General features: G+C 32.7%; 2 protein-coding genes and 1 long non-coding RNA gene across 4 annotated transcripts in view; 1 reads left to right on the top strand and 2 right to left on the bottom strand.

Annotated features, from left to right (window-relative positions):
• The window catches only part of LOC129808119 (Ca(2+)/calmodulin-responsive adenylate cyclase), a 64,668-nt gene extending 56,920 nt beyond the window's left edge, over nt 1–7,748 (bottom strand). For both annotated transcript variants that reach the window (XM_055857864.1, XM_055857865.1), the window contains exon 1: nt 7,344–7,748. The gene's annotated coding sequence lies outside the window, so the exon portion shown is untranslated. The remainder of the gene's footprint in view (nt 1–7,343) is intronic.
• Nucleotides 7,749–8,748: 1,000 nt separating this feature from the next.
• On the bottom strand, nt 8,749–11,839 carry LOC129808166 (uncharacterized). The gene is made up of 3 exons (XR_008752346.1): nt 11,641–11,839; nt 10,503–10,720; nt 8,749–8,970 (listed from the first exon to the last, which is right to left on the bottom strand). It is a non-coding gene; the product is annotated as an uncharacterized LOC129808166 (long non-coding RNA).
• A 9,721-nt stretch (nt 11,840–21,560) lies between these two features.
• LOC129808141 (28S ribosomal protein S29, mitochondrial) lies at nt 21,561–22,861 on the top strand. The gene has a single exon (XM_055857898.1). The coding sequence runs from the start codon at nt 21,652–21,654 to the stop codon at nt 22,801–22,803; it is 1,152 nt and encodes a 383-aa protein (XP_055713873.1). The 5' UTR covers nt 21,561–21,651; the 3' UTR covers nt 22,804–22,861.
• Nucleotides 22,862–22,890: the final 29 nt, after the last annotated feature.

Genomic DNA, 22,890 nt, shown 5'->3' with positions numbered 1-22,890 from the left:
GATCTGTCACATTTTTTGTAAGACTCTTCCACACTGAGTTATTTATTACAACGCAATTAAAATTCAAATTATACCTGAAATTTAACGGTCTTTGAGTTAATTCATCCTAAAATAAATAAATATTTAAAAGCAATATGAATTCATTGACTATTCGAAGATTAAATACATAATTTTAATTAATTAATTTCCATGGCCGAAATTACACTCAAAGTGGCCGAAATTTCGCACACTTCCCCTATGTTCATTTCTATTCTATCCTATGGTTATGAGATTTGGGTAATGACTGAAAGAATAAGATCGCGAGTATAAGCTGCCGAGATGAGGTGTCTTCGAGTTAGGAACATAGGTGTTAGTGAGAAGCTAAGAGTTGAGGAGTTGCTTTTTCAAATTGAGAGATCACAACTTGGATGGTATTATCGATCATGTTCAGCACATGTTAAGTCAGATTTCATTAAGAAATGTGGGAAAATTATCAAGTTTTCGAAGCCAGAGTATGTGCGAAGCCTTAAAGCCTTCCCGTACTTAAAATCTTAATTTAATATTTCCACATTTTTGTCAGTGCTCCATATAACTCCTTGTCTGAAGAATTTTTCTTTTATAACCGAAGATGATACTTTGAAAACTATTGATTTCACATCAATTAATTTTATTGTCATATTAACTTTCCCTTATTCTCCACTTCAGAGTTTCATATTTCATCTTGATTGAAGTAAGAAGAAGGCACTGTAAAGATCAATTGATTGAATCTAACCATTCTATACCCCAGACAACAAGTTCGATGTTGGTGATAAATCAGTCGAATAGATTTTCCTCTAATTGATTTTGTTATTTTCTCATAAAGAAATTTAATACTTGTATGTAAGGTCGTTTACATGCATTATATGAGTAATGGGGTTCTCATATTGAGCTTTATTTTATCAAGAACAGTTGTGGATATATGATATTTTTTTTGGACAAATATCTTTACATATTCCCATTCGAAAAATAGTTCTAAGTATTTGATTAGAAATTTTAAAATATCTTGTATTCTTTAATACTATTCGCATAAAAATACATATTTAATTTCACTTATAATAATGCGTACAACGAAGAGAGAATGAAAGAAATTGAAATTGATTTCTCAATTCTCATTTGGCATTCATTTTCGTTTATAATAATTATGACTTTTACACCACTTTTGTTGACCTCAAAATTATTATACTCATACAAATTGCTCAGTGTCAAAAAGAAATGTATAGAAATATTGTATTGAATAAAAACTACAATGATATTTTAAGTCAATTGTGAATACATATATGAAAAATGTATTATTATAATGGTGTTGAGGCACGAGACAGAAAATTTGTTCAAATTATTAGCATTAAGCATGAGATTTTTTTTATTTTTTTTCTTATTTGTTTCTCCAACAAACACCCACGAAAACAAAATTATAATGCTTATATGTATAATTTTACTTTTCTTTCTATCACTACAAAAATCTTCAAAGTTTTTTTCTCCCTCTCACATTTAATTATATTTTACGGCAAAAACATTTGTTCTTAAACAGAGAAAAAAGTAGGAAATGTGAGGAAAATAATAAAAAGAATGTATTCATGTCGATTACATATAGACAATGTACACTGAGAATCTAAATTAGACACAAATCTTTATTAACAAAGTGTTAAATGTTTACATACATTTTCTTCTACAACTCAGAAGAAGCTACCAAAGAGTAAAAAAAAGCGACGGAAATAGTAAGAAAAGAATAGAAAAACTGTGAGAGAAGTCACACAAATTGTGCTGTCTAATGTCTAATTCTAATGTGTCAGTAAAAATATAATTTCATTATTAACTGTGAAATTTGATGTAGTTTGTCTTTTTGTTAGATAAACTATAAAATTACATGAACTTTAATTTTTATACCGATTATAAATTTAATGCAGAAATGTTGTCACGAACTGAAAGTAATTTGATTTTACCGGATTGTTTCAAAAGTGTGATTATAATAAATGTGGGTGGAGTAATTTATATTACTGTGATATTACTAAAAAGAAAAATTGATGGACCGCTAGAAGAGGTTTATTATAGTCATCATGACCATGTAATTGATACTTCCCGGTTTATAGATCAAATGCTCAATAAAAAGTCTGATTTAGACAAATACATTTTTCAAATAAAATACTTGGTTTTTCCTAAATTATGAGTTGCACTTTATTATATCGTTTGCTTTATCAGCAATTGCAGTAACTTCAAAATTCTTTTGAAAAGTATTTCTGTAATCGTTATTTAAAAAGACTTATTTTACTGATCGAACTCAGAGAGAGCAGTTATATAATCGACTTTTTTGCAACTTGTCACCGTCCTAGAGCTTAAACGGTAAGAGATATCAACCTTCAGTTTTCGGTGACCCCCACTAAAAAAAAACGATATCTCTAGAAATTTTTTCTTTTTCTCCCCATCCCTTCCAACCCCTCCAAAACCATATCTTTTTGGTTTTTCTCGAAAACGACTCCTATAATTTCTTTTACTTTTGGATATGTGTTAGAGGTGATTTTAATTTAATTAACTTTAATATTAACTTTAATTTTTAAAGTTTATCTGGCCTTGAAATCAGTATAATGAATCGGTTGAATATCCGTCAGTAACTTATCTTTCTCGTGTTTACATTTTTTGTTTGTCGGTATGCTTGCAATGACCAGCGCACTGTAACTTTTGTTTGTAAACATGTTATGAAAATTTCCCATGAGAATGAGCGAGGTGACTAGATCTAGATCTCATTCACTCTTATTGAAATGTCAAAAACATCTTTACTAAACAAAATTTATTGCGCGTTCGGCGTAACTCATGCCAGAATAATCTAAAATGATCATTTATTTACCAATTTTTGATTATGAAATGCTTTTATGATTTATTAATCAATTTTATCTCTAGTAGATCAGTAAGCACCATAAAATCATGCGAAAAAATATTTCACGGAGAGCTCTATCTCCGTGTTTTCGGGCATTCCGCAAAGCTAGGACGATTTGCCATCTATTTTTTTGGCTAATAGTTTATATGTTTATAATATATTTTTTTCGTATTTGAAAATAGAAAAAAGGGAAGGCCTTCAGGCTTCCACACACTCTGATTTCGAACACTTTACATTTCTTTTTAAAAATTTTTTTAATGCTGACTTATCTATATGACAATTTATTTTATTAGCTCTATAGTCTTAAGTCACACATTTCCTAAAAAATAGGTCAGAGGCATTATTAAAGGAATATGCGAAAAATATAAAATCAGAGTATGTGTGAAGCTTGAAAGCCTTCCTGTAATATTCCAGATATTCTAGGTTCTCTTCTCAATAAAAAGTGATTGAAGATAAAAATAGGCTGCGCTAAGATGTAGTCAATTAGCACTGTTGCTAATACAAGTGACGATATGTTTTTAAAATTAAAATAGTATAATTATGATTAGCATTTACATGCGTATACAGGTAAAATGGAAAACTTTTTATTTTACCTTAGCCAAAACTTAACATGATTTCACTGCTTTTAAAGCTCTAAATTGAGTACTGATCAAACTAGATTTTCATTGCTCATATGCACGATGTTTTGAAATTATGTGATTGAATGTTTACTATTTATTGCTACTCATGCTGATACATCGATATTTGATATTTTGATAATTTGATACTTATTGATATCTCAAAAAATAGGATCGCCTCTCTTACATTGTATAATAAAAGCAAAGAAAAAAGTGAAAGAAAAGAAAATAAATTACATCATGATAAGGCTCAATTCCATTTAAAAATAGGAGAAAAAATCCAATTTTAAAGGTGTGTCAATTGTAAAGTGTCCCATCTCTAGTCAACAAAATCTTTAAACTCCTATTCTAAAACCACAAGAGATCTTGAGTGTGCATCAAATTTTTGTTATATTCTGAAAAAAATTATTGCAATTTTGGTATTATTGTATGGATTGAATTTTTTTCAGCATTTTAAAATGTTTTGTTAAAGATGTAAAATTATGTTGAATACAACTCAAAGATAAAACAATATTTTGGAAGCTGGAGAAAACTTAAGGTTTTAAGTAGAACCTTTTAAATCAGGAAAGTTTCATGAAATAAAAATTCACATCCCCTTTTTTTCGAACGATTCCCACTCTTCTTCTTATTTTAAGTGTCACGTCAAATTCAATTTATTTCAATTTAATTTGGATGCAAGAGATTGATAGACATATGCCAAACGTTTGAAAAAGGACAGGATATAAATTTTAAGGGGAGGTGGGGATATTTTGAGCTGTGGGGCAACATTGATATACATTTTTCAACATATTTCTAAAAGAAACTGGGCTTAATATAATTTATTAGACAAAAAAATGGTGGATCTATATTAGATTACAAGGCCCAGTTTCCTTTATAATTATGCCACAAAATCGTATATCAATGTAGCCCCACAGCTCAAAGTAGCCCATCTCTCATTATAAATTTACAAATGTCAGTTAAAGTAATTTTCAAGGTGTTTTTGTATTCCGATTTTGGATCTCATTCTCTAATTTTGTGAAATAGATTATTATAGTCAAAAATTTAATGGGGCGTCTGAATCTTGCTTTACGTCAAGAAGTTTGTACTAAAGATTTTCTTAAGTGTTTTTTTTTTCGTTAAAAGTGACGTTTTTAGTATTTATACTTAGAAATATACTTCATAAGTAACATTTTCCATACACTCCACACAACTCAAAAAATTTTAATTTGATGGTAGCTAAACACGAAAATTATTTTCTTTTAATAATAAATTTTAAAAGAAATATTCTTGAATTTATATACAGCGTGATGCTTTCAAAATTACTGAGTATAATTTAAATATTGAAGACTTCTATCTCAAAACACCCAAATCCTCAATATTCCATTTTAATGCCAAACGCACAATAACTTTTATTTTGTAAACATATTTTCGAAACTGCCAATGAGAGTGAGTGAGATGACTAGATCTAGAATCTAGATCTCATTCTCTTTCACAGGAAAGAAAATGAAATGTTTTTTAATACAAGAATTCATTTTAAAATTAAGAATTTTCCTTAATAAAAATCGTTTCATGTATTTTTGAGTAAATAAAAATATTATAATAGTTGATATGTTCTAGAATTTATTACTTTTAATGCCCGCTCCCCTTATTCGAATCAGAGTGAAAATAAATTAATCTGCTAAATTAATTAATTTTGTTAAATAAATGAATTATAAAAACAAAGACTTCTCTAATAATGGCTTATTAATTACTATTTCTTCAAAATTTTAATTCTATCTATACAAAATTTAAAAAATCTCAAATTCAAATATTTATTTTCTAGATTTGAATAAACTGAAAAATACATCCGAATAACGAAGCGGATATATTGTATTTTGCTTCCCAATTATTCTTGTAAGAAAGTGGATAATTTAATTCCTTTGAGGTTATGTTATGCAGCGAGTTTCGTTCTATAAATTTACCTAATACAGTAGACTCTCGCTAATTCGGCTCTTTTAAGATCGGGCTACTTTTTAATTCGGGCAGCAGTTACATTTGAAAAAAGTCTGTTGACATTTTTCTAGTTTGATTATGATTATCAAGTGAATCAAATATGCTAAAATTTTGCATGGTTTGAATTAGTTTCCATGTAATTTTGCATTATTAAGGGATTTTCATGCAATTTACGTTATATATAACTGTGTAAACTCAATATGTGTATGCAGATGAATAAAAAATCGTTGCATTTCATAAAGTTTGTCGCCAGAATTTTAGGAGTTGAGAATTTTAATAAATTGAATTGAATTGAATTGTCGCCAGAATTTCTCTAATTCGGTTGACATTTCGGTCCCAAATGCCCGAATTTGAGAGAGTCTACTGTAATTTGTTTTATTGTTATTGAGATTCTTTTTCTCGAATAAAATGAGTTTAAAACAATTAAATTTACTTTACCTAATAATATTTCAAATTTGAACAATTTCTCTCTGAAACTTGTGGAATATATTTGCTACACTTCTTCTTCTATTTTAAGTTTAGGCTGTCGGACTCACTCGGGTCCATACAATCAGCTTTTCGTTATCCGGCTGATTGGGGAACAAAATGCTATTAAGATTTTTTTTAATCTGGCCGACAGTTTTTATATTTTGAGCTGTGTGAATTTATTGTCTGTCGGTGAAACTTTAATCAATGATAATAAAACTTTAAAACACGCAGAGGAAAGTACATGCTTAGTAAAAACAAATTGAATACATCAACCGTCAGTTTTTAGCAGTTGTCAGGCGGATATCGATTTGCTCGCTCGATAACGTAAAAAGCTGAGTGTAAGTTCGAATATCTTTTTATAAGTTATGTTTATCATAACCCTACTTTGGAAAATAACATTCTATACACTGAGAAAAAAAGAGGGTGCGATTAACATTTTTTCCTCAGAAAATTAACACTTTTTAGGTGTAAAAATATATCAACATTTTTTAATATTAATTTTACTCCTTATTAAGGATAAAATTAACATGAAAAAGGGTACCTTTAACCCCTAATACACCTAAAAAGGGTAATATTTACACCATTTTCGGATCAATACTGCAGGGTAAAATTAACATTTCCAGAATGTTATTTTAACTTTTTCGGATTTCTCTCAGTGTAGGTAAATATGACAAAAAGCTTTAATTTAAGGTAGCTATTTAAGGTAAAATTTGTGAGAAAATATTTGAATCAGTTTAATAAATAGGGAAAGAGCTACAGTACGACTGTAAAATTCCAAGTGTACCTAATGTCAAACTTTCAAGCAAACTTTCACAAGAATATTGCAGATATGTAATAATCAAATACGTTGACTCCATTGGGGTCGTACTGTATTTGATTTGTGCAATATTTCTTCTCTTCCAAACTGTATAAATTCTAACTTCTAAACCTAAACTGCCCCGCTTACCTCTGTAACAAAAAAATTTGAGGTTAGGCCCAACATAACCACAATAATTTTCACAATAACCTCTTTGCCAAACAAGAATATTTGGCACAATTGTGCAATAATTTTGAGAATATTTATTTACACAAAAACAATTTCATTATTGGGTGGGGATTAAAAGCACGAATTTGGTTTAATTGAAGTCTACGGCACAATCTGTTCAAATTACTTTTTGCTCCAATCCCGGCTTGAGTAATGACTTAGTAATTTCAGAGATTGTATGAAGGAGCATCCAGGAAACATCAATTAAATTGCGTTTTACAATCATTTTCAAAGTGATAAGATAGCAATTGTGGGCACAGTGTATTTTGGATTTTTCCAAGGCGTGGAAAAAGACTGTAAAAATCTTCCTCTCCTCACACTTCTATCATACTAAAATTCAATCTTTTTCAACATAGAATCTTGAGTGGAAACTTACGGAAAATTTATTCCTGAAAGTAGTCCATAGTGGCCCTTCCTTGGGGGATTCTTGTGCACCCAAAACACTGAAGTTTATCGGCAAAATCGTCACCCTTTTGCCAAATTTTCCACCTCACATAGCACACAGAGGGCAAATTTACTTGGAAATGGGGGAAAATGGAGGAGAGAGATGAGGAAAATACACAAATTCAGATACTTCGATCGCGGTCTCGCCCACAAAATTGTATAATGGCAACAAGACAAAAAAAAAGCACTGTGGTTCTGCACAAAATGTAAAAACGAGTTTTCTACGGAGTTCACCAAGATCATCCAATGCTGCACTTGTCCAGCAATTTCACTTGATGCCTCTCACCATTGTGGGGCAATTAAAAGTCCCTCTTGGATGAAAACAACACACACAAAAAATCACCCTATAAGAAAAATCCGGCGCGATCCAATGGAAATTCCATTGGTAACAGAATGGAATGTTCCATGCGTCCACTTGGTGAAATCCACCCTTTATCCCCCTGGATTCCCCTGTAGAAGTACATTGTAATTTTGCATTGGCGCGTCACGCAATTTCCATGGGAATCTACCAGCCTCGGTGGTGGTGTTATCCAGTGGAAATCCATGGGCATTCCCGTTGAAATTCTAAAGCTGCCACATGGTAATTTCCACTGGTACTCTATGGGAAATCCATGAGTACTCTCGGAAAATTGGCCGGTATTTTCCCATGGGACACCAAGGGAATTCCTGTGGTAAGTTCCATACCTGGGAGGGGTAATTTCCACTGGTACTCCACTGGCACTCCATGGGTGATATCGGAAAACCGGCCGGTATTTTCCCATGGGATACCAATGGCAACCCAGTGGTAACTGCTTTACCTGGGCGGGGTAATTTCCACTGGTACTCCACTGGCACTCCATGGGTGATCTCGGAAAACCGGCCGGTGTTTTCCCATGGGATACCAATGGCAACCCAGTGGTAACTGCTTTACCTGGGCGGGGTAATTTCCACTGGTACTCCACTGGCACTCCATGGGTGATCTCGGTAAACCAGCCGGTATTTTCGCATGGGATACCAATGGAATCCACATGGTAAGAGCTGTACCATGGCATTCCACTGGCAGACCATTGCGTTAGCAATTCATGGATGTTAAGAAATGTTTCCTCTTGATGACTTGGTGCTAGAAGAGAGCGATGGCGATGCAACAGAAGATCCTCTTTTAGCACTATACTCTTCAAATGCGGCGAAAGTATTGTCATATCGATGATACTAAGAATCTCTTGGAGTTGACATGTCAATTATATGCGACCTTCTTTTTTTTATGCCTAATGAAATATCTCCATTCTATTAAAGAATATACTTTTCTGTAAGCGTTCAGGCAATTTTTGTACTTCAGATTATCATTCAAGCTTGAGACTAAAGTAATAACACTGGTCATATATAGCAGAGAACATTTTATTTCATGTATTAACTTCACTTTTTTAATAAAATTAAAAAAAAATAATACATTTAATTTAAAAAAAATCTAATTAAACTTCAAATTAATTTAATGTTCAGATACATATATAAAAAATATTGACGTGATTGAAAAATTATTTACATTATAATGAATTACAAAAGAAGCAGGAATCGTTGATCACCTAGAAAGAAAAGTTGAAAAAAAGTAACCGTTACTAGCCACTCATCCAAATTTTCATGAGCATGACTTGATTTTTAGAGATAGGTATGCCTAGCTAATTTACGTAAATAAATGTGCACGCTGAAATTCCCGATTGGCTAATAATAAATAATGCTGGCGCGACATTCCATGAAGGAACTGGGCCTTCCCGCAAGGAGATTTCTAGACATGCTATATTATTTTTTCTTGTACGGGATGAGGTTGCCAGTTCCATGCCCCGTGGAGTCAAGTGCAGTGAAGCTCACTGGATGCAATCCGAACACCTTTAACGCCAGAAAAATTCCTGGTGACCTAAAGGGGATTCGAAACCGGGACACTTGCATCATAGAGCGAGTGCTCTACCACTTGACCCATTGAGTGCCAAATATTCCATTGAATAATGGCTCTGAAAAATTACCCACAGCATATAAAAAATACAAATATTTACGGAACTATAATTTTATTGGGATTTCTCTGAAATTTTGGTTCTTTTTTAGACCAATGGCTTCTCGCCGCATTTTTTTTTAATATTCCCTTCATTAAGGAGTTGACGACAAAGCCATTTCCACGATAATGGATCGTTTTCTTCCACTTCCTCGCAAAATCCGCCGAATTTTCGGCTATCTGGCCTGCTTCCTGAGATTTGTCTTCAAAATTACCCAGTATTTCTCAATCTTCCGGACTGCAGGACAGGTTAAACATCTTTTCCAGAGCCTTAGAATTGGAATCCTTTGAAAAGATGATCGTTGTGTTTCCGGGACCTTGTTTTAATACGTTGATGATGTTTGCCGGTTCGATGGGGAGCAGCCTAAGTTTTATAGGTTATGAAACCATTCCTCTTTTTGTTTTTAAGACCAAGCTCCATAAAAAAATAATAATGCTGGGACCCACCTCTTTCCATCTGCAAAGCTTCTCAAAACACATTCATATGTTGTCTAATGATGAATATGAAAATAAATATGGCCTATACAACGAGTGATTCGGGATTATCTGCCGTCTTGCCCGATGAGGTCGGTCTTGAAGTCGGTGGCAGCCGCAGATGTTTTAAGAGCAAATAAATCTATCTATCTATCTATAAAAAAGGTATATATTAAAGAGTAAAAGAGTATTTAGTAGAGTAAAATAGGATAAAGGATACTTACTAAAAAAAAATCAAAATGTTCACTTAATTTCACTTCGAAAGTACAAATCGACAGGTCCGGAGGCGTCGATAAGCTAGTGGCGAGAATTATCGACACTAGCGACAAAAATGCAAGTTATTATCTCGATTGTCCATAAATGGACATTCGACAATAGCGATGGATCGCAATGAGACAGTTATCATTTCACCTGATTAATAAATTATCTTGAAATGACATCGACGAAAAAAAAACGAAATCCGAATCCTTCTGAATCTGACTGCATATCATACGAATCGAAAATTCATCGTGCACACGCTACTTTAATTTACTACAATAGTGCTATTGTATGTTTTTTTTATAATTTGGTAGACTACAAATTATTAAAGACACTCACCTTACACAGCTTACGATTTAGACGATAGATAGATGTATGAGTAGATTCAGACGATTTCAAATCTCGCTGAGTATATGGCCCAGGTACTGCTGAAGTGTTCTTTGGTAATGGAATTGCTGGCGTTGCCTTCTTACGCTTTCTGCATGGCCTATTGCTGTCTTTGATTTGACCGACTATTTTGGCACAGGACTTCATCGCCTTATCGTGTATAATATGGTCTATAAAATATGAAAAGCTTATTTATTTTAATTTGTTTATACAAATAATACAAATCCATTTCTATACAAGAAGCCCACATTGCTCAGGGCTTCTCTCCTATTTCTTCCAGAAAATCGTAGATATTGTATAGGATTTCCTTGATCATTTTATTGAATGTACCCAAAATACTAACGCTGATCAGATTATTCTTCATACTTTCACAAGGAAATCCCCTAAATTCTTAGGATTGTGTTGTAAATTTTCAGAAATACCCAAGATAAAAGTGTTTGTTGTAAGATTTACCAGAGAAGGGAAGCAGTATGAGCCTCCTTATCAACATGGGTGTCTATAATATATTTAACAAAATATACAAGAAAATCCCAAAAATCTCACGTTTTCTGCGGAAGCGCAGTAAAAATCTTCTGAACAATAAAATAAAATTAAAAAAAAATGAGAATATTTTACAAAATATATAAGAAAAATCTAAGAAAATCTTTGCATTTTTGGAGGAAGTAGGAAAAATCTCTTGTTCATTATAGCTTTCTTGGGTATTTCCAACAAAATATACAAGAAAAAATTTTGCATGACTTTCCGGAAAGCGAATAAACAGCAATAAAATGGATTTTATGTGCTGTTGAATTGCGAATACATAAGAAAAAATCGGCGCGATCCAATGGAAATTCGACTGGTAACAGAGTGGAATTATCCACGCGTCCACTTGGTGAATTCCACCCTTAATCCCCTTGGATTCCACTGGTGAAGTATATTGTAATTTTGTATTGACGCGTCACGCACGCAGTTTCCATGGGTATCTACCAGCCTCGGTGGCGGTATTACCCACTGGATATTCAAATATCTCAACTAATTTGGAAAATATTCAAGAAAAACTTGTGACTCAAAGTTGATTTGACGGTATTTTCTTTTCTAAATGGCGTCTTACCTTGTCAACACAAAGAATGAGACGGAGAAGATGATTTTTTTGTGTTTCGCGCACTAAATTTCTTTATTTCGTATTGAAAACCGTGTCACTTTATTTAACTAGTTCTATTGTTCATCCCGCACACTTTTGTCACTGGTTTTTCAAAGTTTTAATTGTATTTTTTCACAAATAACTGCACAAGAACCAATTCACCACGACTTCCAGAAAAATCCGTGAGCAATGCGCGTGCGCTAAAATGGCGTTATTTACTCATCGAACGCATCATCGACTCGTCGATTACATTTGAAATACAGAGACCGTTGTGATAAATTCTTTCGATTAATATAAAAATAGACATATCGCAGAGTGAAATCTTTTTTTTTTATTAAATAAAATAGAACACTGGAACTTTCCATGGTGCTCCACACAAATTCTTCTGGAATTTTCCACCTGGAAGTAGGAATTCACAACTTTGAAGTTTCTATGGGAAAACCTTCGGAGTGCCCATGGTGATTTCCGTCCATCACCAGGGAAAATTTCACTGTTGTTTCACTCATATAACCGTGGTGAGAAACCACAGGATTACCAGTGGATATTACCATGTGTATGAGTGTATATAACCGTGGGAGAACCAAGGGTCTTCCACTGGATGTTTACACTGGAATATTCCACTGGTACTCCACATGAATTCCTTTGGGATTTTCCATCTGAAAGATGGAATTTTCCACCTGGAACTTTCTACGGGAAAACCCTTGGACTACCCATGGTGATATCCACTCATCACCCTGGAAATTTCCACTGTCATTCCACTCATATAACCATGGTGGAAAACCAGAGGATTACCAGTGGAAATTTCCGGGGGTATCACTGAAAAATCCCTTGGGAAACCCCATGGACTACCACTGTATATTGCTGCTGGAAATTTCCACTGGTATTCCGCACGGATTCCATGGGAGTCTGCCCGTGGTATATCTCAAAGGGAAAACCACTGGATTAACCCTGGTGTTTTCCACCCATATAAAGGGAAATTTCCGTCCTTATTCCATGCGGAACACCAGGGGTAAGAATCCAGGTAGAAAGCTAAGGGATCTCCAGTGGTTATTTCCATGGGCACTCATGGAAATATCCGGTCTGTCATCCGTGGCTGGATCCATTTCTTATAGGGCACTTCTTGTTGTCGTTTTTTTCGGAAATGGACCGAAAAGGGCGAGAGTGAGAGGAAAATAGAATCTCTCCAAAATCCGTGAACTTTACATTTTCACACACAATTTTCAAACCCTTATCTACTGACACTGAACACCAGAATTCCACCAAAAGTTTATGAATAATTTGTACAATGTCCGGGTGAGGAGTTTTTGCATGAGAGGCCACTTTTTCACTGAAGAAAAAACAGAAACAGGAGCGAAAAGACGCCCTTTCTTCCTCGGGGGTTCGACTGGAACTGACAGTTCATGTATTGCTTGTCCCCAACCGCAAGAGGCGCTTTTGCTCCACGAAAATTGCCCCCCATAGCGACTACAGCGCCGTCATTTGACTGAAGACAAAAGTTCACCACGTGCTTTGTTTACATTTTTTATGCAAATTTTCGAGGGAATTTTTTCTCCTGCGCGAACTAACCTTAAAATCGTTTGTCAATGCGTTCATCTGAACGTACAGTTAGTAGAAAAATAATAGATACAGTCGATTATCAAGGCCTTTTTGTACGTGCTGCTATTTCTCTCCAAACTTAATTCTAATTCGGGCAGCAGTTAAATTTGAAAGAAGTTGTTGCCATTTCTCAAGTTTGATTATCAAATGAATCAAATATGCCCAAATTTGGCATGGCTTATCTTAGTTTTGATGAGATTTTGCATTATTAACACTTAAAAACCCAAAATTGCATTTTACTCCAATTTTAAGTTTGGAGCTTCATAGTAGGAATTCTATTCAATATTATGCTAAAATAATAACACGAATGTATAGAGATGTAGAGAATTTAATTAGCTTTCGTTTAGTAGAAAAAATACTTGATAACTTTTCTAATACTTAAAAAATTGAGAAAAAAAACCAAAAAATGGGCGTAGAATATCCGCGTAAAATGCCACCTTTCTTATGGAGCTGACATAAATGGACATTTGAATGGTTTATATTACATAACCTAAAAAATATTAACATTTTTCCAGTTTGTGTTGGGTCATGATTAAAAAATATCGCAACAAATAATTGAATATGTTAAAAGATTGATAAAAAAAACTAAATAATGTAAGACCTAGAATTGCTGTTAAGTGATACTGTAGAGCAAGGGATGAGCTGATAAGAAAACGCGCCAAATTGTGAAAAACGCGGGACAACTTATTGGCAACCCTAATGGTCAATTTTGTATAATTTCCCTCCACTACCCGGCTGAACCTTAAGAGCGACTGTCAACAAGGGATTTTTACATATCAGTGGAAACACATGATCGGATTATTTCCCTCTCAATTTTGCCATGTGAATTAAATATCTTAGGAGAAATGTTATTTTCGCATTAATTAGAAAAAAAAAAAACATGAAAAAACGAATTCTAGGGATAATTTAAGGGAAAATGTCTTATTTTTTGCAAAATAAAAAAATGGTAATTATATATGCAAAAGCATTGCCGCTCTGAATATGGACAGCGAATTGAGCATGTATTACAGCCTGCTGATGCGGTTTTACATTATTAGTGTGCGAGTTTTTCAATTCTTTGTAACTTGCATATGGAACGCTCCCATATTTTCTTAGTTTTTCTCTAATTTCTTAAGTGTTTTGTCTAGAAATAACATTCAAATTAGTTAAAACAAGTGTTTTTCATTATATAGTGATGAAAAAATGGTAAAAACAGTCCGAGTTAAAATATCAAAAAGAATGAAACATAACCTAACTTTGAAGTGTCAAATAAACTCCAATATTTTATCAGACGGGGCTTCGAAATTGTTAAAAATTGGTTCTGTGATTCATTTACAAGTAGTTTTCAGTGATTTTTGCTGCAAATTAATTAAATTTTTCGTACACAAAAAATTGACACTATTATAGTGTGTAATATTTCACCCCACTATTATAGTGTTAAATTTGGAAAATGTGTTTTATTTAAAATTGTTAATTTAAATTAAAGTTGTTGAATTTTCATTTCATTTCGCAGATTTTATTTTTTTGCATTTTCAAACCTTTGTAATGTTTTTTTTCTGTACTCGGGATCCCTCTCTTAATGCGAGATGATTATATCTGATGCTCGAATCTTCACAATATACTTATTATGTATATAAATATTTGATGTTCTATATGACTTTTGCCCACTGAAAAGCGCATCTAACTGAAGTATATGTCATAAATGGAAATTCAACAATTTTTAGACAACTTTTGCTTAAAAATTCAACAACTTTGGTTGAAACACACGAGACTTCACACTATAATAATGTGAAAAACTATCATTATACTAAATATAATAATGATAATTTTTAGAATCTTTCAACAGTTTTAAATCACAAAACATTGTTGAAATTTTTTTATGACTATAATAGTGAGAATTTTTACATAGATCGCAATTAAATAATTAATTTATCCGATTTAACCCTATTATAGTGTTAAAATTTTACATATTTTCGAACATTACAACGTTGTTGAAAAATTTTTTAACTATAATAGTGGTAATTTTTAATTACGTGACAATAAATTACCAAAATATTGTGCATTTTTAAAACATTTTTAAATTAAACAACTAAAATGGTCAATTCTGCACAATTACAGTAGTAGTATTTTACACATTTTTTACTGTGTAGTTTTATATCGCAATTAAAATACACCAAATATTCCCTGATAGCCAACTTCCGGACGGATTTTTCTGCAAGAATGAGGCCTTAGTTGTTTAGTGGATCGTCAATAAATGATAAAAGTAGGGGAAGGTTGTGTAGCTTCGTACGGAAAGTGGAGTTCAAATTTCAGGATTTTTTATTGAATGCCAAACAACCTGAATCAATTATACCACGATATGTCAAAAAAATTTCTTACTTATTAGATTGATAACTCCACCTTACAAAATTCCTGGAAATCTTTGGATTTTTCTCTATAAAAAAATGAAAATTTAGTGGCATTTTTTACGAATCTTCCGTGGTTCGCTCAGCTTCGTGCAACATTTTGCCCACCTATGCAGACCTCATTATCATCGGAAACATTACACAGGACACAAAAATTTGCGAATCACTGCCTAGATGGAACTTTCTTCTACTTGTTTCCACCATTTGTAGGAGGTATCATGTGTTAAAAAATCAATTTTATGCTTGTTTTTCTAAGATATGTTTTGTGTGACATTCAGAAAACCATTTTTGCATTATATTCTGACAGTCAGTTAAGTGCTTGGTTGGGTATGGTATGATTCTCACCTAATTACACCTACTGTAATCCTAGGATTTTTTCTAACACCTCCAATCGGTTTGACATAACATGTTTTGAACATCACTCATTCTGAAAATACCAGTGACCAATTTAAAGTAAAATGTGGAAAATTCCTCTTGAAAACAAAGCAAATATTCAGCTTTTAATTAAAAAATTGTTTGAAAAATAGTCGTATTGTTTGTATATTTTAAAAGTGCATATTTACAAGTTAATTTCTAAAGTAAACTTCCAAGTAAACTTTTCAAGGAAATTGTAAAAGACAGAAAATATTTAATTTTTTTTTGGAAAAATTGCACTTAATGAGCCCGATCACAAGTAGATTTTGATTCTCCAATAGTGTCTTGCATGAAAGGTAAATGGAACTCTATTTGCACAAAAAGTCGTTGAAGTTCGAAGAATTCAAATTCAATTTCTAATTTTCATACTAAATTTTCGAACAAGATGGGGAAAAATTATCAAATATCACACTAAAAAGCTGGCAAAAGAGTTACTCAGTGATTATGGAGTGATTAAATACTGGGGGGAGAACAGTAAACGTCGTTGTTCAGTTTTTTTCCTCACAACAATGTGAAGACCGTCACATTTTGACACTTGAGCACTTCGAAATTCGAACAGGATGTAACTTCCGCCACCTTGCGAAAGTATTAAGAAGTAAGAAAGTCTCTTTTTTGGATCTTCAAATAGATTTTCGAATTTTTCAAGATCTACTTCTGTACGGAAAGAATACAAATGATGGAAACCACGAAAAGAATTTTAAGAAAATCACACGAAATTATGCTCAAGTACAATATTTTTCTAATTATGAACATATCCGGATGATGAACGCATAATGCTTCCTCTTTGGGCATATTCCGGGCGGCAATGTTCGCTTGCCTGTATATGTGTTAGTGTAACTTTGGCATCAGTAGGCTGTCATACACGCTCAATTTCCTATCCATATTCAAAGCGGCAATATGGCACAAGGAAGCAATGGATTAGATTTAAAGGTTTCAGATTTTAGTTTAAATAAAAACACTTTTTTTCGTTTAAAATAATGACAATATATGAGTAAATATAGAAATTTGGGGTTTATTTCTGAATTTAAAAAGTAAAATTTTATTTTATTTTCAAAAAAATATCGAATGCTACGAGTACTACTACTAATAAGTGATTAAAAAGAACTGTCAAAGTATTGGTCAGCCGGGTTAATTTCAAGGAAATTTTGGGAAATTTAGAAATATAAATAAAAGTTAATTCTTTTAATCGGAGTGGCTGGTATCCACAAATAGCCGATTTAAAATGAATAAAAAATTACAATTTCATTCATATAGGACCCATTTTGCGAATCACTTTCAATTTTGCATGCCACTCAAGTTTGTGCTTCTTGGAATTCCACTGCTTTCAATCAAATATTAGTACATTTATCATATTTATATCTATAAAATTGAGCTCTCTTCAACGTTTTTTCTTGAAAACAATCCATTTTATATGGATAATTGTCCACTTTTACATAGAAAATCGAGTTTTTCCTATATCCAATATTCGTTGATTTTCTTCGACTTTGAAAATTTCCCCACGGAGGTAACACAAAAATCATGGCGGATTCTCTAAGCACATCCTTGCTGTAGAGAAAAATAATGTGAAAATTCGCTTTACGCCTTGTTTTTCTTTTTCGCATTTCTGTTGGAATTTCACATAAAATTTTCTTTAAAAAAAAGCGCAAACTATACATAAGAATTTGAAAATTTTACAGGAAAATATATTGATATGAGTCCTAAAATTCTTGCCAAAATGCTAGGAAAAAGGAAAAGCAATAGATATTGGCTTTTTGCTACAAAAATTTGAAAAAGTCACCTTGGCATTTTTTTCAATTTTCCGAAAATTATATAAAAATGACAAGATAATAAGAAAATATTTAATGGAAAATTAATTTATGAGTCCTAGAACTGTTGTAGAATTCTTACGGATCGAAAAACTATTGAAAAAATGCTTTTTTGTTGCAGCGCTGGCATTTTATGCCAGTTTGGTATTTTACGTGATTTTTTGGCGCGGGTTTTTTAGTGTTAAGGGATTTTCATGCAATTTACGATATAATATGAGTGTGTAAACTCAATATATGTGCACGCAGATGAATAAAAAATCGTTGCGTTTCAAAAAGTATGTTGCTCGAATTTCTCTCTAATTCGAGCGACATTTCGGCCCCAAATACCCGAATTTGAGAGAGTCTACTGTAAGTCTAAATTCTATATAATTGGAATTTACTGTACGAAGATTCAAATAAGTATCCAGTTTTGGATTCACTCCAATTCATTCTTTTAAATAATAATAAACTAATACAGTAGAGTCTCGCTATAGTCCATTGGTTCCAGATCTGACACTTAGGTCGCACTATAGTCCATATCATTTTTTTAAATTATCAACGATTTTTAGTATTGAAATTATTTGACGGCTTCCACTTTCTTTGCGATTATGGTACTTGTCCTTGCTCTCTTCATTGTGGATCACAATTATCACAACTACTCAATAAAGTTTGCCAAAAATATTTAAATAATTATGATAAAACATTGCATGTCGCGTACTAAAAAAACATAACCTAACTTAAAATCAGTGTTTTGAAATCAACGGTCGATAAATTGTGGACTATAGAGTGATGGCTTATAGCGGGACTCTACTGTAATAATAAATAATAAGCTACAAACAGTTTTAGGTTATAGTAGACTTAACTAATTTTTGTACTAAAATGAAGACCTCAATCCTGAAGCATCAGGTTAGAAAATAGAAACCCTCCAATTCACTTTATAATTTATTTTGAAAATTGGCAGCCTGAATATTTTACCAATATATAAAGATGATTTCGTCAGTTAAGCAAATATGTATATCAGCAGCAATAGCAAATATTATATATAAATATAAATAAGTATCGTAAGTGCCCTTAATTAAAAAAAATTATCAGAATTTGTCGTAACTTCCATTTTTGGTGAAAATATGTACCACAAATTTATATACAAAATTTTACCTAATCAACATTTGCCTTAATTTTTTTTACTCATTTGCGTGGTTTGTAATTTGCAGCGACATATTGTTATATTTCTCAATGAAACGTTTACATACTTTTACAAATATCCAAAGACAATGCGGAAATCAAAATTTATTCATTAAAACTTGTGAAATAAAGCTTAGAGATAAGGATAACCGTTTAATTTGCCTACTTTAGTCAAATAAAAGGGCTTAATATCACTAGAATAATTCAAATTTATATAATGCATATTAGAAAATTGTCGTAAGTTCCGAAATCTTCATAGATTGGAAGTTACGGCCTTTATAAAGGATGCAAGTTACGATAACATCTTATTGTGTTTCTTCTGTTACTTCCGACCTATATTTCAATATGTCAGCTTTTAAATAATTTTTATTAAGTTTTTTTCCCAGTTGACTTACAGTTTCTTAGTGTTTTTTTTTATTATTTTGATTCAAAAGTATCGCATCCGGGGCTTATTTTTAACCACTGACTCAATCGTCCTTAAAGATTTAATTGAAACGAATTAACAAAAAAATAAAACTAGGCTCTTGACTCTAACTAAAATGAAATTGAATATAAAATGAGAAAAAATGAAAAAATAACAATCATAACTAATTAACTAACATGCTAGACACCTAAGAATAAAAATTGTACACATCTAGGACTAATTAGAAAATCATCAGAGCCTTATGATTGTGAGCAAAAACAGTCTATATAGATATAACCCTTAATTCTGAGACAAAAAATCAAGATCAAAATTTCAAGCTGTCGAATATTTTCAAAATCAGGATTTCGTATTCTGAGGCGAAGTAATTATGGAACTTAAAATGTGTTTGCTAAGAACCAAGATTTCAAGATTTTCCACACTTAACGAAACGTCACTTCTGACAAATATCTTGATTTCTCTGTTGAATTTGTTGAAATTTCGTCATATAGGAATTACTAGTAAAATAAATTATATGACGTATTAAAGAACAAATGAGACTCCATAAATAGGACTACAGGAAGTTCAAACCAAACATGTGACCTGTGTTAATTTCGATTAATTTACAGGGTCAAATACAGTATTTTTCAAAGTAATTCTCTTTTTGTACCATCTCTTACAGAAATATTCCTCATCAATAGTCATTTCCATATGAAACTCTTCAAATTGCTACTATCTTGAAAATTCCAAGAGCCTCCGAGAGGTTCTTGGAATTATTTAAAGAAAACAAGAAATTTGACATCTTGAAATATTGGTTCTAGAATTGCAAATCTTGATATCCACACGGGTTGAGTCTTGGACGTCTTGGATTTCAGGATTCTAAGACATTTAAAATCTTGATTTTGATTTTTTTATTTTAGAATTACCAATATATTCCAATTTTCTTGATCTTGATCTTGGTCTCAGAATTGAGGCCATAGTATATGAACTTACCTATTGAAATGGCCGGTTTTGCTCTGAGAATATTATATGAAATCTTTATCCAAAAACACAATTAAGACTTTAAGCTAAATTTAAAAATTTACCACTTAAATATTTATCTCAGAGGGGATTGATCTGATAAAATCAAAACTTAAAATTATGCATATAAAAAAATATCTAGAAAATTTGTAGGCTTTGTATAGTTTTCCGAGTCATTTTGTTTAGAAATAGTCTTCGCTTGCTTCAGGTAAAACCACCTATAATTCAGAACTTGATCCAAATAGGAAATCTTCTCGACCCCCCTAACTCCATGGGAATACGGTTTTTTTTTAATAATAAACATCAAAATAAATTCTTTATTTATTATCCATTATCTAGTACAGTAGGCTCTCTCAAATTCGGGCATATGGGACCGAAATGTCAGCCGAATTAGACAGAAATTCGGGTGACAAACTTTTTGAAATGTAACGATTTTTATTCATGTGCATATAGATATTGAGTTTACACACTCATATATAACGTAAATTGCATGAAAATCCCTTAATAATGCAAAATCACATCAAAACAAAGACAAACAATGCCAAATTTTAGCATATTTGATTCATTTGATAATCATAATCAAACTTGAAAAATGACAACAGACTTTTTTCAAATGTAACCGCTGCCCGAATTAAAAAGTAGCCCGATCTTAAAAGAGCCGATAATTAGCGAGAGCGAGAGTATACTGCATGTCACACTTTTTTTGTATGTCACACATGTCACACTTTTTACCTGACTCTATGTTATAAAACAAAATTTGATTCATATTAATAAGTTTTAATTAAAAATATTTTCATTTGGATTAGGTTCTGGTACTTAACTAGGTTATTCTTTATTCTAATCTGCTGTGAAAAATATTATTTTACTAAAAAGAATTGTAAAATAGACCCGGAAATAAGAAAATCTTGTTATGTATTAGATTTTAAAAGTTTTTTAATATTAATATTTTTTTAACAAATATTTTTGTTTCGTATATTTGTAATCTAGTAGTATCGATTTTTTTCGAGAAAATAAAACCTAATGAGATTTCTAAAAAAAAAAACCAATTTATTTTTTAGAAAACATTGATAAGTAAAAATTCTTGATTAAATTTGTTATGAAAGTGTATTTATTATTTTTCACAGAACTGTACGGGGTTTGTTTTTAACTGGTCTCTGCTTCAATTCTTTGGTATTCTCGGTATCCTGTTCTTTTAAAAGCAATGATTCGTGGCAAAGTAGGATCATTATCAAGGTTCCGTTGTTTTGGGAGCAGAACTTTGACCAGCATTGCAGATCAGAGTGTTGCCTTCGAAGAATTCCGCACAAATGAGACTGAACCTTCCCGGCAGAGTCTCCTGCATGAGGGCAAGTTTTACGAAATACATCCCAGTGTTAGAAAGCAGCTGTTCACTCATGGAGGACTGCCCAAGGTGTATGAGAAGCAGATGAAGACCTTCGCAGAAACCACTTTGATGGTCAGAAAACCCGCTTTGGAAATCATGGATTACATCAAGAGAACCAACTTCAGCAAACCCATCATCCGGTACGTTCTCTATGGCAAAGAAGGAGTAGGGAAATCTATGACCATGGCTCACTTACTCCATTTCGGCATGGAGAATGACTTTATCATTGTTCATGTTCCATGGGTGGCCAATTGGATGAAGAGACCACGAGAACTGGTGACATTAAATGATCCGGAAGGATTTTTTGATATGCCATTGGATGCTGCAGCTTGGTTGATTCACTTCAAAACGCAGAATCTTCCCCTCCTGTCCCGTCCCGAGCTCATTGTTAGCAAGGAGTACGCCTGGAGTCAAAGGGAATCTACCCCGAAAGGAGCAAGCTTGTTGGAACTTGTGGAACATGGAATAAATCGAATGAAATTCGCCACGGGGACTATTGAAGCTCTCCTGGCAGAGCTGAAGGTGCTCTCAAGTGCAGGAAAGTGCAAGACAATGGTGGCTATTGATGGATTCAATGCATTCTTGGTTGAAAAGACAACCCTTCAGGGTCTCCATAAAGTTCGAATCCCTCCGCAGAAGATCACCATTGTTAAGCCCTTCATGGACATTGTAAACTGCGACTGGCAGAATGGAGTTTGCATCATCAGCCTGGACAAATTGGCCATTCCTCGTGGCATCACTGACAGCGAATTGCCCCTCAATCTTCTGGGCAGGGCAGGATTTGAACTTCTTGATCCTTTTGTGCCCGTACGAGTAGATGACTACACAGAAAAGGAATACTACAGCTGCATAGAATACTACCTCAATAGACGATGGATCCAGAACAGAAAAGATGGATTCGACGAGGAATTGAAATTTCTTAGTGCTAAAAATCCTTTTAAATTAATGCAACTCTGTTCGTCTCTTTGAATGAAGCATTTTGAGTGTTCAAAAAAATAGAAATAAATAGTTCATATTAAAAGAAAAACTGTTTTTTTTTAAAATAATGGTGAAGCA

This window comes from Phlebotomus papatasi, chromosome 3 (assembly GCF_024763615.1).
Source record: "Phlebotomus papatasi isolate M1 chromosome 3, Ppap_2.1, whole genome shotgun sequence".
Classification (NCBI taxonomy): Eukaryota; Metazoa; Arthropoda; class Insecta; order Diptera; family Psychodidae; genus Phlebotomus; species Phlebotomus papatasi.
The sequence above is the reverse complement of the archived record's forward strand: the minus strand, read 5'-3'. Positions and strand labels throughout refer to the sequence as shown.